This window comes from Mesocricetus auratus, unplaced genomic scaffold (genome assembly GCF_017639785.1).
Source record: "Mesocricetus auratus isolate SY011 unplaced genomic scaffold, BCM_Maur_2.0 Super-Scaffold_4256, whole genome shotgun sequence".
In the NCBI taxonomy this organism is placed as follows: domain Eukaryota; kingdom Metazoa; phylum Chordata; class Mammalia; order Rodentia; family Cricetidae; genus Mesocricetus; species Mesocricetus auratus.
The window spans coordinates 96,891,193-96,907,098 of record NW_024429182.1 but is presented as its reverse complement, the minus strand read 5'-3'; the positions used below and the strand labels follow the sequence as shown (position 1 = coordinate 96,907,098).

The 15,906-nt window shown below is 53.2% G+C and overlaps 1 protein-coding gene across 4 annotated transcripts in view; it reads left to right on the top strand.

Moving 5' to 3' along the window:
* The window catches only part of Pde2a (phosphodiesterase 2A), a 91,831-nt gene that overhangs the window by 62,135 nt on the left and 13,790 nt on the right, over window positions 1-15,906 (top strand). For all 4 annotated transcript variants that reach the window (XM_005074021.4, XM_005074022.4, XM_040757753.1 and 1 more), the window contains 3 exons: window positions 2,569-2,657; window positions 11,886-11,995; window positions 12,827-12,882. In XM_005074021.4, coding sequence (XP_005074078.1) covers window positions 2,569-2,657; window positions 11,886-11,995; window positions 12,827-12,882 — 255 coding nt within the window. The remainder of the gene's footprint in view (window positions 1-2,568; window positions 2,658-11,885; window positions 11,996-12,826; window positions 12,883-15,906) is intronic.

Here is a 15,906-nt window from a genome sequence, read left to right as displayed (position 1 = left end):
CACTTCTGGCTCCAATACCATTGCTCATTCTTTAAGCAGAAGGCTGATTAACCAGCTCCCAGGAGTCAAAGCATCAGGGGCACAGCTGTGCCAGATGGAGGGATACAGGGGACTTTGGAGCCTGGAGAATAGGGTTTGAATCAACACAAGGAGCATGGAAGACTTCCTGGAGGAGGAAATATCTAAACTAAGTCGCCCTGAACATCCTCTCCCCACTCTACACACCAGCAGAGGCAGCTTTGGCTTCAGGAAATGTAGCCAACTCAGGATGTAGCCTTCCCACCCCACCTAAGCCTATTGTCCCTGGCTCTGAGTGATGGATGAACCTTTAGAGGTCCAGAGAGGGAGGGTACCTCACCAAGGTCACACAGCATGACAGGGACAAATGGGGCTTGGCATCTAAGCACCCCTATTCCCTGTCTTCAGTTCTGTCTTCCCCAAACCTCCTAGAAGTTCAGCACCCAGGAGGAGGGCTAATGACTGAGCTTTATTGAGCGTGAAATTGGTAGGAAGTGGGTGGTGTGTTGGCACCCAAAAATAAATCCTTTGGGAGAGGGTTGTGACTGAGACAACATCTGCCCTGGGGTGGGGGAACATCTGGATGGCAGGTCAGTGACTGTGGACTGCCCTGCAAGCCTCGAGGGAGGGGTGTTGGAGGGGTGTGTGTGTGTGTGTGTGTGTCTGACTGGCGTGGTGCCCAGCTAACTACAGCCTAGAGTCGAGGCTGAGATGAGAGCTGAGGTCCGGGAGGCAGTGAGATGTTACTCAAGAGGCCAATGATGGACTGGGGGAGCCCAGACTTGGGGGAGCCTCTGCTTGACTGTAGGGAGGGCCTGGGCCCTGGGACGTGGGGGCTGGGAGGGGAGGAGAGCTGCAGCACCTGGCTCGCTCATCAGCACCCATTGTGGCAGGCAGCCCCAGTGCAGATGGTGCTGATGTGTACAAAACGCAAAGCAACCCTCCTACCCAGTAAACTCGGCTAAATTTAACCAGGACGGCGGGGAGTGAGGGTGGAGGCGCGGACATGCAGGAGTGAAGGGTGGCTCCTGGCCCCGCCTCCCTGAGACTGCCCATCTTGCTCTGTGGGAGGATGGACTCTTGGGCACTGGGTGCCCTGGTGGGCTCTGAACCTGCTTGAGGAAAGAAAACAACAGCAGCAACAACAAAAACCCAACAAGCTAAAACAGAAAAACCCTCCGGAGCTCCAACCGGATGACAAGGAAGGAGGCTGGGTATGGTTGAGGGGTGGCAGCTCTCTCGAAGTGGCTCTCGGTCCCTGGATTTGGGCACAGAAGCATGGTGGTGGCTCACACTTGTGATCCCAGCACTTTAGAAGGCCAAAGCAGGACTGCCACAAGTCCTCAGCCAGCTTCAACTGCATAGTGAGCCTGGGGCCAGGCTGAGCAACATGAGAGACCTTGTCTCGAAAACAAAACCAAAAATCCTCAAATATTCCCAATTCAAGTCTAGACCCTCACCATTGGGCCAAGGGGGCTCTAGGTTGTTCCAGAGTCTGCCCCTACCCTCCTTCTCCTGGATCCTGTAATCCCTACCTCACGTCAGGACAACTGAACCCAGCTCAGTGTTACAGGAGGTCATTGTAGGGACCTGTGGAGACCCCTGTAGAATATCCAAGGGCCACAGGAGCAGCGGCAGGGTTGTGGTGGCGGAGCCCTGGCGGCGGGGCTGTGGTTTCTCCCAGTGAAACGCGGACTCCATACTTCACTGAAGGGGAGCCTTCAGCGGCTCCTCCCGAAGTCCTCTCTGCTGCCTTCAGCAGAGAAGGGGCTTCCCCAGCTTCCCGAAGAGAGAGTGTGGCTAACAGTCATGGGGATTGGCCAGGGCCTCTGAAGGTCCCTATGTGGGGAAGTAGGTCTTTGTCTGTTAGACAACAGCTTCTGCCAAGACAAGGCCAGCAAGGAGGCTGGCTGTCCTAGGAAGGGAGGGTTGCTGAATTAGAGACCTGACAAGCTTCCAGCCAGTGCTTCCAACTCAACCTAAAAAGCAAGCTTGCTCAGCCCCTGCTCCCAACTATTTCTAAGGCCCTTCGGCCCCAGCCCTGCTCAGTCCCAGCCAGGCACTCTGTCATAGCCTGTCACTCCACGGTCAGTTCTGAAGTCTTTGTTCTTTGTACCCACTTGGCTACCTGTCGGTCAGTTCCGAGCCTCACCCACTCCCCAGGGGGGTCCATTCACGGCTAAAAGACTGCTTCTTTTGGGAAGCCCTCCAGGGCCCCATAGAGTACGGGCACAGGGCCCTGGCTATAGTTTCCTGGCTTGGATCATGGGGTTGTTGGAAGGAGAGAGCATCCTAGGCGAGTGTGGCCTGCATGCCATACCAAGTATGGTTTGCCAAATGCCTGAGGCTGGAGTTCAGTATGGGGTTGAATGGCTCACACCTTGGATTTGGGGTGATCTGTGAGGAAAACAACAGATTCACAGATCTTGTCCATCCGGAACCCCTTCCCAAACCACCAAACTCTAGCCCCCAAGACCCTGTGGTCTTACCATGCACAGACTAGGGCTGGGTAGCATCTCTGTGGGGTCTCACGAGTGCTTTTGGTCCTAGGAGACTGTCTACACCTACCTGCTGGACAGGGAGTCCAGGCTGGTGTGTGAGGACCCCCCTCATGAACTACCACAGGAAGGAAAACTCCGGTAAGTTATTATCTGCTCTCTGTCCTCTGGTCCCAGGGCTGAGGCACCTTCCAAGACCAAGGCACCTTCCCAGTCTCCTAGCCAGGAGATGGGAAGCAATGCCCCCTGCTGTGTTGGGGAAGTAGTGTGTGGTACAGGTTCTCTCTTCATACAGTCCTTTTCCGTAGAGTTCTTTTCCCACAGAGGTTTTGTTTTGTTTTGCTTTGCTTTGAATACAAAGTCTCACAGTGTAGCCCAGGCTGGTTTTGAACTTGCAGTGATCCTCCTGATTCATCCTCCTAAATTCCAGGGTTACAGATGGGATCCATCATGTCCAGTTCCCGTAGAGTTCTGGATTGTCGTGGCTGCTCAGAGTGGGGTGGAGGGGATGGGCTGCACCATGTCTCAGTTCCAACACCAGCATGCCATGAGGTTTGGGCTTGGGATCCCGGTATGCCTGGCTGCAGGAACACACAGTGCCAGCTTCCTGTACCTAAGATGAGAGAAAATGAGCTGCAGAAGGTTCTGGACTGCCACTCCCTGTGTACCAGCTCTGTCACCTTGTGACAACCAGACATCCTTTGTTGTATGATTCCATTTTGTTTTCCTTTTTGCTGACATGGTGGTAACAGTAGTACTTACAGGGCTGTCGGGGGTGGGGGTGGGGTTAAATGATTATGTTTAATCTGCTATGGCCAGCAGGACCCAGAGCCCAGCACCCTGCGGTCCCTGATCCCTCTGAGCCCAGTGAGTTCAGCTGCCTCAGTTTCCCAGTAAGGACACACTGAGTGACATGTTCAAGACTACAAATCAGGCGTGAGGCCAAGCTGGGTCTAAGACGGTTCTCAGTGGGAGCAGGGAGGTGGCAGTCCCTGGATGACCCATCCTTGTTATCTAAAGACCAGGGCGCACTGGGTCAGGAGCAGAGGGCACAGGGGGTCCAGAGTGATGGAGCTGCTCCCGGAATGCAGTGCTCTTTGGTTCAGGCACGCAGTTCTTTCGGTAGTACCTGAGCTGACGTCCTGGGTCCTCTCTGGTCCCTTATGCCCTGGGTTCTAAGATGGTGGTCTGTCTTCTCTTGGTGGGCAGAAGGAGCTGGCCCCTCCCCCACTCCAGAGCCCCTCCCCTTGTTCTGTAGCAGGTAAGAGTTGATGCTTTCCCTTTCTGCTCCTGCTCTCTGCTTCTCCCCTGGAGGACGGCAGTGAACAAAGCCACAGCTCCCTCTAGCCCGTGTCCTAGCTAGAGGTTTTTGCCCTGGACCCTTGTGTGCTGTTTGCGCCATCGTTTGCAGGGTCAAACACTTCCTACTTTCAGGCAGTACTGGCCATTGAACACAGGGCCTCAAGCATTCTGGGCAAGTCCTCTACTGAGCTCATCCCCCAAGCCACTTTATCCTTTATACTTTTGTAACTTGATCTCAATAAGTTACCCAGGCTAGCCTGGAATTCACTCTGCAGCCCAAGCTAGCCTCACACATCTTCTTCTCCTGTCCTAACCTCCTGAGTAGCTAGACCTCCACCAGACCAGATCGCCTGAATCTTAAAGATTAAAAAAAAAAAAGCCTGCAATGTCCCTTTTCTCCTCTAAGCCATAATTCTCCCTTTGATATTGGCTCGCCTCCTCCAGGAAGCCTCCCGGCAGCCTGGGAAGGCATTCCCGGGGCTTGGGAAGAGGTGGACAGCGCGGCAGGAGACAGGAGAGAGGCCTCTGTGGAGCTTGCTGTCTCTGGCACGCCAGGCCAGGCTCTCTTGGGAGGTGGTGGTATCTGCATGCGGCAGCGTAGGGGGGCTCTGACCTGCGTTAGTGACCCATTCAGCACCCTCCCCACAACAACTGTGTATCCAGTAAAGCCTTTGGAGGAGGAGAAGAAAAGACAATGAAAAGTGAGTGTGGAGATGCAATTAGCCCAGAACTCCATGGAGATGAGAGGCTGGTGCCCGCTGGGAGAGAAAGACCGGGGATTCCAGAAGGCAGAAATGGCAAGGGGACGGGGTAGTGGCATCCCAGGGCAAAGAACTTAGCATTCAGTCAGGACTAGGGACAGAGGCTCAGGCCTCGCTCGCTCTTCTGCTGTGTCTGGTGCATGGGGCCTGCGCGAGCTCACATCCACCACTAGGCCTGCTGGGCCCAAGAGTGTCCTGGGCCCTGTTCTCGAGTGTTTCCAGCAGAGTGAAGTTTGAGTCCCAGGCGTGAGGAAGGCAGATAGGCCTGATTCTAGCCTGGCCTCACCCCTGCCTTCATGTGCCCCACCCTAAGTGCCTCCATTTTGGTTCAGTAAGGCGGTGGATGACAGGTGCGTAGCAGTGTCCGGTGATTGCTAGCTGCCCTCTGCCTTGGTAGAATGAGTCTCCTGTTGGCCTCAGTCTCTTTCTGTGAAATGGGTGGAACAGGGTACAGGCTTCTCTCTCAGGCGTGACCATCAAGAGGTGAAGAGGCACCTGCCTGCCCGGGCACAGCTATGTGGTGGTGGGGGAGGGGTGCTCCTGCAGGAAGCCAGGCTGCTCGCAGCTGCTGGAGGACAAACAGCAGCAGGTGTGACTGGGGCCAGGATCACCAGGGCCGATAAGGCTGAGGTGACGGGCAGAACGGTGAGAGGCAGGGCCCCACTCTGTCCGCTCGGCCGGCGCTCGCTCTGGGCGCGCCCAGCCCCACTCTGTCCGCTCTGCCGGCGCTCGCTCTGGGCGCGCCCAGCCCCACTCTGTCCGCTCTGCCGGCGCTCGCTCGGGGCGCGCCCAGCCCCACTCTGTCCGCTCTGCCGGCGCTCGTTCGGGGCGCTCCCAGTTTAGCAGCGCCCGTGCAGTTGGTCTTTGTGTCTTCCCTAGCCTGCCTATACTCTTTGCTCCCCTGAGTTATCGTTCCCTGCTCATCAGTGGGTCAGCAGGGGCCGACTCCATGAGACATGCGCAGGGATTCCCTGCTGATGAGAAAGAGCCAAACTTCACAAACGAGGGTCGGTCCCTGTGGCCTCCCAGGGAGAATCTGTCCTCAGAAGAGTCCAGGACTGCAAAGCAGGGGGCCTGGGCTCCAGGGCAATGCTGCCGTGGTGGCAGTCGCATTGCTTTTTCCTCGGGATCTCATCTACCCCCTGTAAGATGATGAGGTTGGCCCAGCCCTGAATCCTACTGGCTTCAACGGGAACCCTGGACTGGAAAGGAGAGAACCACTGAAGCTCCCCATGCCTGGCCTGCTTCAGACCCCAACCAGACAACTTCCTCTTGGCATCCCAACACCCAGACTTCCCACTGCCGGGAGCAGGAACTTCGGGGCCTCCAGCTGCAGCTTTGTCTAGCCTTGGCTCTCAGCTGCCATTTGCAGTGCTCTTCCTCGAGGCAAACCTGGTCTCTTCGCGGGGCAGAATCCGATTGTCCATCTGGTTTGTCTTGGAGGACACAGTGACTGTTCCCATTTCTGGAGTCTTATATTCTGGTGGAGGAGAGCCAGGTGCTGACCTAGATCCTAATTTGTCTTCAAGAGAGAGATGAAAGGTCAGAGAGAAACTAATGCTCGGTGAGAGAGCAAGGCTAAGTGAGGGAGAGATGGAGGCACAGTGAAGACGCCGGCTTAGTGAGGGCGTGGGTTCAGTGAAGACATGGCTTAGTGAGGGCATGGCTTCAGTGAAGACACGGGGTTCAGTGAGGGCTTCAGTGAGGGTGTGGCTTCAGTGAGGACATGGCATTAGTGAGGGCGTGGGTTCAGTGAAGACACGGGGTTCAGTGAAGACACGGGGTTCTGTGAAGACACGGGGTTCTGTGAAGACACGGGGTTCAGTGAGGGCTTCAGTGAGGGCTTCAGTGAGGGTGTGGCTTCAGTGAGGGCGTGGGTTCAGTGAGGGCGTGGCTTCGGTGAAGACACAGAGCTCAGTGAGGACATGAGGTTTAGTGAGAAGATGAAACAGTTTAGTGATGCATGAGTCTCGGGGAGAGGTTCAAGGGGATAGATAGTTCATCACGGGGGGGGAAGGCATGGCAGCAGGAGCAGGCTTGGTCACACGGCGTCCACCGTTGCCAGGAAGCAGAGAAGAGTGAATACTCAGCCAGCTTTCTTTTTATTCAGTCTAAGATCCCAGCCCACGGAATGTGCTAACCCACACTAGAATGTGTTCCTACATTAATGAATCCAATGTAGAAAATGCCTCACATACATGCCCAGATATCTGTCTCCAAGGTGATTTCAGGTGTCAAGCTGACAACCAATATAAACCGTCACAGAGACTGAGTGAGGGGCGGAGATCAGTGGGGGACGGAAGCTGAGTTAGGGCAATGAGGATAGGTTAAGTGGGGCTCAGTGTGGTGGGTTGGGGTGGAAAAGACTCAATGCGGGGTACAGTGAGAGGGGCAGGGCACAGCGAGGGGCGGGGCACAGCGAGGGGGCGGGGCACATCGAGGGGCGGGGTTTAGGGAAGGGCGGGGCACAGCGAGGGGCGGGGCACAGCGAGGGGCGGGGTTTAGGGAAGGGACGGGGCACAGCGAGGGGCGGGGCACAGCGAGGGGTGAGGCTCAGGGAAGGGGTGGGGCTCAAGTGGGGATGAAGGATCTGTAAGGAGAAGAGTTCAGGGAGCTGGATGGGTCAGTGAGAAGCTGGAATTTGTGGGAAAGGGCTCATTGAGGGTGGGCTCAGGGTGAAGCTTGGGTGCTCAGTTAGGGCTGGGGCTCAGCGAGGGAACTGGCAGGGGCAGGTCTCGGTGAAAGAGGAGATCGAGAAGGATGCAGGAGCTCTGGGAAGGTGGAAAGGGCCTGGACACGTGGCCCTTTTACAGACTGTTGACCTTACCAACACACAGCTCTCCCCTCTACCCTTTCCCCATTAAACAAATAGTTGTTAAAGGAACGGAACTGTCATAAACTCCACACCCATTACTCCCTGCACTCCGTGCCCATCTGTCTTTTTCTTCATTAGGCAGGCCGTGACCACCCTGGCACCAACACTGAGTCACTGAAGCTCAGGCTGGGCAGTGGACTTGGGAGATGGAGCCCCCTGTCTCTCCAGTCCTTAGCATCAGCCTCGAAGATTGCAGGGTGAGAAGAGGCAGGGGTTCTCTGAGGGAAGCAGGGTGGGGGCAGGAAGAGCTCTGGGGACTAGCGATAGCCAAGCCTCTTCCAGGTGGCAGGGAGCCCCCATCTCAAAACCCTCATTTATAGTCTGCCGATATTTGTGGAGCCTTTAGGTGGCACCCATTCTGGGAAGGACGTGACCAAGGAAGTGGGGGCCCATGGGAGTGTGTGCACAGATAAGTCACAGGATATCAGCTGCTTTGACAGGAAGGTGATGGAGAAGATACATCCAGGCTGCAATATCTTTACTGCACCTCCAGGTAGCCTGAGAGTTTCTGGAGTCTGGAGCTGTGAACCATATCCAGAGACTCCTGGGGCCGTGTGCACAGGCTCCTGGGGGTGGTAGAACTGGGTGGAGGAGGAGGGTCGAGGATAGTCTGGGCTGGGGGGTGAGGGTTCATAGTTCACAGACCAGCCACTCAGGGACCCCCACCCCACTGTAGCAGTCAGTGTGTCTGGGGTCAGTTATCAGGGTGGGGTCTGAAACTCCCAAGAAGCCGCAGTTTTCATCGATTTAGTCCACAGGAAAGGTGGCTCCCATTGCCCTCCTGCCACCCTGCTTTCAATCAGTCGGAACAGCCAAAAGCTGACTCCCATCACTCTGCAGCCCCAGGCACCTGGGCGGGAAGGTCAGCAGGTGGGAGACTCACTGGCTCTGGAAGATTCTGAGTTGATCAGAAGGGCGAGGAGGGAATGAGTCTGGTTCAGAATACTGTGTGACCTTGAAAGAGATGCTCGGCCTCTTCGGTTCTTGATTTCTCCAGCAGCTGTGACCTCCTGCCTTGGTGACTTGCAGGCCACGCCCTCCCTTTCCTCATCCGATCTACACTGTATTCCCCTAATGACCTCAATTGTATGCTCCAGAGCCCCAACTTCTCTTCTATCCAGGCCAGGCAGTTCTTATAAACACAATAAGGGGAAATAGCATGAGAGATGAGGAACCCAGGGCAATTAATCATCAGGGAGTGACATTTGGTGAAAAACCAGGTGCTTAATTAAGCAGGAAGAGTCAGAGGCCTGGGGGAAGACGGTGTGGAGGGCAGAGAGAGATCTCTTCTTCTCACAGCCAGCCTCTCTTGCCTCAGTTCCCACCCCACATATGCCTGTCCCCCACTCGAGGCTCACACTCCACGTCATTGGGATTGTCCAAGCACAGTGAATAAACCCAAATCTGGTACCAGCTGCCTGGGTTCAGAGCTTCATTCTACCACTTAGTAGCTTAATCAGTCTGTACTTTAGCTTCTCTACTCCAAAATGAAGATGGCAGTCATTTTTAATTCCTAGAGAAGCTAGGGATTCTGAGTTAATATGTGATGGTTAATCTTCATCGCCAACTTGTTTGGAGTTGGAGTTGCCTAGGAAACAGTGGTGCATGTGTCTGTGAAGGTGTTTCCAGAGAGGTTTAGCAGGGAGTGAAGACCTATGCTGAATATGGACACTACCATCACAGAGGCTGAGTGAGGGGTGGGTTAGGGTGACAAAGACTCAGTAAAGGGCACAGCAAGGGGGCGGGGCATGGTGAGGGGCGGGGCACAGGAAGGGGGCAGGGCACAGTGAGGGGCGGGGCACAGTGAGGGGGTGGGGCACAGCAAGTGGGTGGGACTCATGGGGATGGAGGATCATTAAGGAGAACGGCTGTGGGATGAAATCCTGCACTGAATATGTATATGAGACCATCAGCTTTCACCTTTCTCGGCTCTCTGACTATGATGCAATGCAACCACTTGCCTCAAATTCCTTCTGAAACAAAATTGAGTGGCTTTCACCATCACACCTGCCCCGCCCCCATGAGAGCTGTGCCATCAAAATGTGCACCTGTTTTCGCTTGTTTCACCCTTCTTTAAGTTGTTTTTGGTGGGTATTTTGTCACAGAAGGAAAAGAAGTTAATAGAGAAATTGGTACCAGAAGTGGGGTCATTGCTATAATAAACCTGATCATGTGGTTTGTAGGTCATTAGAACTGCTGTGTGGGGAAGATGTGGGCTATTTTTGGAGCAGGAAGCTAGAGAAGCCCTAGAATGTTATAATAGGAGCTAAGTGGACCATGTGTAATGGACTCCTGTAAGTGCGGAAGATCAGAATTCCAGTAGAAATATCAATGAAGTCCTGTTTCATAAGATTTCAAATAGGAATGAGCTGTCTATTGGGGACTGTTTTATATCCTGCAGATAATCTGGGAACATTCAGGCTGTGGCATAGTTATTGCTCACTGAATTTATGGAGGTTTATAATGAGAATTCAAAGCAGAAAGATATGAAAATGTGCAATTTATCAAGGAAAGGAATGTGAATGCGGTGGCTACAGTTGTAGACATAGGGGCACTCTCAGGTATCTGTCTACAAGTTTAAGAGATTTGCAACATTAAACAGAAACAGTTCACTTTACTCTGAGCCAATAGGAAATGTGGTCTGAGGGCTAAAGCATACCTATTGGAAGCTCCAGGTTTTAAAACTGCAGATTCATTTGAAAGGAAAGTGATTGAATGGAGAATGCCACAGAAGGGGCTCTTGGCTCAAAGAAACAACTGCATGGGAAAACATTTTTCTAGTTGAGCCACCAAAGTGAACAAAACTGTGGTAGAAATGGGCCAGACTGCATCATCAGCTGATATCAGAGCTACAAAGTGTCATCCATATTGTGTCAGTTTGGCAGGTGTAAAATATAAGAGTAGTAGGATCATGTAGACTTGAACCAAGGTTCCAGAAAGCCTCTGAGTTCAGAAAAAGCTCTGCAGGGTCACACTCCCTGCAAGGAGGCCCGAAGAGGCCACTGCATGAATTCTGAAAGTGAAGCCCATGTTTTAAGAGGAACTCCAGGATGTTGAAGATGTAAGGAATGTCCACCAAGAAAAGTACCAGGCACAAAGTTGAGCCAGTTTGAGAAAGAGGATATTTATGCTACAGGTGGCAGAACTGGAGGGGTGAAGCTACCCAAGACTGCTGATACCCTGACAGTACCACCAGGAGCCATAGATGCTAGAGCTCTGTGATCCGGACCTTGTTCTCCTGAATGTTTCATCTTGCTTAGGTCTGACCGCTGCTTTCTATGCTTCTAGTCCCTTTTGGAATGGGAAGAGTTATTCTGTGCCACTGCATATTAGAAGTACGTGACTAATGCTTTGATTGTACAGCTGCTTATGGTTCAGATATTGCCTTGAACCTCAGAAGAGACTTCCAGTTTTGAGGTTTTGAATAATGTAAGGATGTTCAGAATTTTTGAGGACTATAAACTATGTCTATTTTCCATTATGAGGTGGTCTTTGGTATTATGATTTAAAGTGATGTGTTTGGGTGGCAGGTGGCTTGTGATGAGTAGTCTTTATTGTCAGCTTAGCTGGATTTGGAGTCGCCTAGGAGACACACCTCTGTATGAGAGGTTCAGTTAAAGAGGGAAGATGCACCTCATGGGCTAGGATCCCAGGTTGAGTTTTCAAAAGGAAAAATGGAAGTTAAGCCGAACTCCAGTATTCATCTCTTTCTGCTTCCTGACTGTGGAGGCGAGGTGACCAGCTGCCTCATGCTTCTGTGGCCACACCTGCAGCTACTCTCACTGGCATGCCTTCCTTGTCACGATGGACTACACCCTCAAACCATGAACCAAAATAAACCCTTCCTGGCTTGAGTTGTTTTTGTCAAGTATATTGTTATAGCATCAAGAAAAGTAACTCATTTGTTGTCTATGTTAGGTTGCTTGGTGCAATCTGGCTGTGATGGTGTACAGGGGGTGCCAGTGACAGGGCAGGTGGTTCCTGTGCAGTCTCCCTCTCATGCTTAGCATGAAAACTTGTTGAACAGATGGGAGATTTGTGCACTCCCCAGTTCAGTTCCTCCTGGGATGCTCAGGGAGGCTGGTTCACTCACCTACGGTCAAGTAGCAAGGATTTGATTTGATACCCTAGCTGTGAGCCCTGATATTCCTCTAATGCTCTCTGTTACCCACGGATCTTCCCTGGACCTTTCCCACATCTGCAAGAGACAAGGAAGGCTAGGCTGTGGCTGCCAGTCCTTCTGCCTGGGGTAGGGGTGGGACAGAAACCTACCCTCATTTTGGCCTTCTTTGTGTCTACCATGAGGCAAATCGTCTAGAAGCTTGTATGTGTCTCGGGTCCAGCCTTTCTGTATCCTCCAGGCTGGTGGGGGTAGATCCAACTCCTCTTTTGATTCAGGGCCTGAGAAGTGAGAGCATGTCTTGTTTTCAGAGAGGCTGTGATCTCCGGGAAGCGGCTGAGCTGCAATGGACTGGGCCCCTCGGACCTATTAGGAAAACCCTTGACCAGGCTGGTGGCTCCGCTGGCTGCTGGCACTCAAGGTAAGGGCTGGGAACTGGACAGGGATGGGGAAGGCTGTGGTTCTGCTCTCAGGTCATGTCTGCTTTCTACCCATCCTCATCTGTCTCCTTTTGCTCTGCGTCTCCGGCAGCCCCTCCTCCAGTTCTCCCCCTAACATGCTGCTGACCTCCCTACACCTCAGTTTCCTGACTGTAAAATGGGACACCAGTGCCTTTCTTGAGGGGATGTTTTTGAGGCCCAGATGAGATGGCATGTGTTCAGGGCCCGGCATCTGCTAGGTTTCAGTGACTGATGGCTGCTATCACTATGTGCTTGAGCCTGTTGCCAGGTGGGGCTGTAGTTGTCGTCATGCTCTCTGTCACTGTCCGTGTCTGTGTCTTGTCCTCTCCACACCCCCTGTCCGCCATGTCTCTCTCTGCCTCATGTCTCAGTCTCTCTAGGTCTCTGTCCTCTGTCTCGATGTGGAAAGTGCACAAGCCTGGGAGTCAGGAGGCCTGACTTGCTGAGTGATCTTGGGCAAGTCACTTCCCCTTTCTGGACCTCAGCTCCCTACCTGTAGAACCAGGATGCTCAGCCTCACCTGCCTCCCTCCCTCCCTCCCTCCCAAGGTTTCTGGGAGAATCACAAGAAAGTTGTCAAGTGAGGGGGTTTCCTTCTATTTAGGGTTTGTCGCTATGGTTGCTTTTGTCACTGGCTCAGGTCCGCTCTCTGTCTCACTGGGCCTCTGGGTCTCTCTGTGTCTTTGTCCCAGCCTCTCTGTCTGCATCTTTGTCTCCTTCCCCGGTCCTTACTCAGTATCTCTGGGCCTCACTGGGCCTGCAGGACCACCTCATTGCCCTCTCCCCCCTCAGTGCTGATCATACCCCTGGTGGACAACGAGGCTGGAACTGTGGCAGCTGTCATCTTGGTAAGAACTTGCCCAAGTGGCTGGGCTGTGGGAAGGTTGGGGGAGAGGAAAGCAGGGGGAACATCTGTGGCTGGAGCCTGCCTCTCTCTCTCTCTCTCTCTCTCTCTCTCTCTCTCTCTCTCTCTCTCTCTCTCTCTCTCTTGTGTGTGTGTGTGTGTGTGTTTGTGCTAGAGAGACGTGGGTGTGCAAGGCACCTGGGATATATTGGAGGCAAATGAGGGCTTGACCAGAGCCTGGATAAACTTCATAGACCAATGCTGGGCCTTACCCTGCCAGGGAGAACTCACTGGTCCACTGGGTAACCCCAGCTCCATCTAGACCTAGCCTCATCAGTTTCCTCTTGGGAAACTGGATAGGTTATGGGTAGTGTCCAAGAGGACAGGGACATAGTGAGGTGATTGTGAGCAGGAGACACTGAGAGGGCACAGGAGGACGTGATACTGCCACCACTAGAGACACTTGGGCAGTTTAAGTATCAGAACTGGGGAGCTAGGAATTTAAGGAGAGGAGGTTGTCCCTGATGGAGCTGCCTGGGCCGGGTGACAACCAGAAACCAAGATGCCCCTTGAAGCTGTGAACCAGAGGAAAGAGAGGAGGCCTTCCTGAGAGGCGGAGATGCATGGGGGTTCAAGGAGTTGTTTTCCCTGGGCTCTCTGCTGCCCCTTACTCACGGGGTCTCCTAGGCTCCTGCTTCACAACTCCTTGGAAAGGTGGCTGAGCCTTGCCAGCAAAGGTTCTATTACTCTTCTGATCTCTTTTCCCACATGAAGATAGAAGTCAAAATCCTTGTTCTATCCCAGGAAAAGGCTTGCACCCCAAGTCACAGTTACTGGGAATCTGCCAGCGTCAGAGCGGCGCCGCCCGGGACAAATAAACTAGGCACCAAGGGACTCCTCCCGAGCTCATTAAAAGGGAATTAAAGGTTTCCGAGGCGTCTGACCTTTCCTGAGCTGACCTTTCCTGAGCTGCGGGGCAGGCAGTGGGAGTGAAGGGGGCAGCTGCCAGCTGGGTTGGGGTGCCCGGCTTGACTCCCTGACACCAGGCCCCATCTGCCTGAAAGAGAGAGCTCATAACCACTCCTACTGATCCTCAGTCCCAGCTTGTGCTCTCCTGGAGAGGACCTCTTTGCCCAGAACTCTCCTACACCACTTCTTACCCTGTTTCTTGGGTATCTAACAAAAGTAAGGGGAGAACTGAAAACATTGGCCAACTCTAGCCAGGAGTTGGTGGGCTAAGGACAGGCCGGGGCAGCTGTAAAAGTGGGTTGGGGAGACAATGATTTCAATACCCTTCTCTGTAGACAGAACCGGGCTAGAGGTGCTAAGCTCCTTGCAAGCCCATCCTCACTTTGATACAGTGAAGACTGGGTGGGAAGAAAAGTGTCTCCCCAAGGTGAAGACTTTCAGGAAGTTGTTCACCTTGATGACAGAAGTATGGCTGCCATGTTGGCCTTGGTAGCATTAAGCCAGGAGTCTGGGCTTTAGCTTTCTGATGACAGGAAACCCCGGTGTCATCTTAACCCGGCCAGCCACTGGCTGGGTGCTGGAGCAAACCGTTTCTACTTCTGGGAGATTTCAGTTTGGGGACAGACAGGAGCACCTTCAGGCCACTACAAGCCAAATGGAATAATTGCTGCCAGCCAGTGCTCTGGTGGCAGAAGCTGGGGCAGTGAGGGGAGTCCCACAGTGGAGAGAGCATTTGAGGGAGGCTTTGGGTGTAGGCAGGAGACAGGAAGGTAGAGCAGGGGAAGGGCAAGGGTAGGGGGGTAATGCTCCAGGAGGGGTGTGGTCCCAGCTAGGCTGAAGTGTGGGGTTGTGTACCACCAAGGAAGATGCTACCTGAGCTTCAGAAGTCTCTGGCAGACATTCCCCCATCTCCTCAGATATCCTGACAGTGAAGAGCCCTGGAAGGGAATTTAGAGCATTTCACTGTCCAGTTCTCCTCAAGCTTCCCAGTCAGGTAGAAACACACTTTGGATGCCTGTTCCCCAAGGCACACACATCTGACAGCTGCTCCCTGGGTCACAGGATCTTTCATCCTCCCAGAGGCAACCCAGGCAGCCATGAGGTGCCCAGCTGCTACCCAATCCTGAAGGCAGAGGGAACAGAAGGAAGAGGGAGGGCCATAAGTCATCAGTTCCTTCCTTGATAACTCCAACGTTCATCTGGATATCTGCTGTTTGTGTCCACTATCTACATACACACACACACACACACACACACACACACACACACAAATGCACGCACACATGCACACATGCACATAGCCATTCACCCAAGACCTCTTTCTGCTTGGTGTCAGGCGCTGTGTACTATGTTCTGGGAACACAGGGATGACCAAGATAGATCACCAGTTCCTGCTTTGAGTCCCGGAGGGCACGACACAAGTGACAAAAGCGAGGGGTGAATTACAAATGTTGGCCAGCGCTAGCCAGGAGACCAGGGAGTCCTGTGAGGAACATTGGGGTTTGATGGAGCTGCATTCAGTGGAAGACTTGCTAAGAAATGCACAGTCCAGGTGCACAGACGGCTGTGTGCCTGAGTTCTGAGCTTTCGCAGCTCAGTTCAAGCGCCTTGATTGCAGATTCTTGGTGTGCAAAGTCTCTTACTGTGTTTCAGTTCTGGGGATAATAAGTCCCTTTGTGGAGGGGGTGGTTCTTGGTCTCTGGCATATGATGCCTGGTTTGTGCCTGCCCCCCTCCTCTAGCTGTGCCTGTTAGCTGTGCCTTGCATGACAATAGGGCGTTCATGGCATTAGTCATGTTGAACTTGATGAGGGTGGGCCTGGTAGCCTGGCCAGGCTTTTAATTCTTTCTAAACACTGGTGCCCACTGATCAGTATTTCCCACTGAGCCCCAGAAACCCTTCTTAACATTAACATTTACAAGAGTAAATGTTACCATATGTAAGTGTGTTGGAGAGATTAAGTGCCTTGTGTTAGGAGATGTTGGAGGTATGGGTGTGGGTGTATAAACTAATTTCCTATGTGCTGCTATGAATGCAGACACATGGAGGGTGTGGGCAG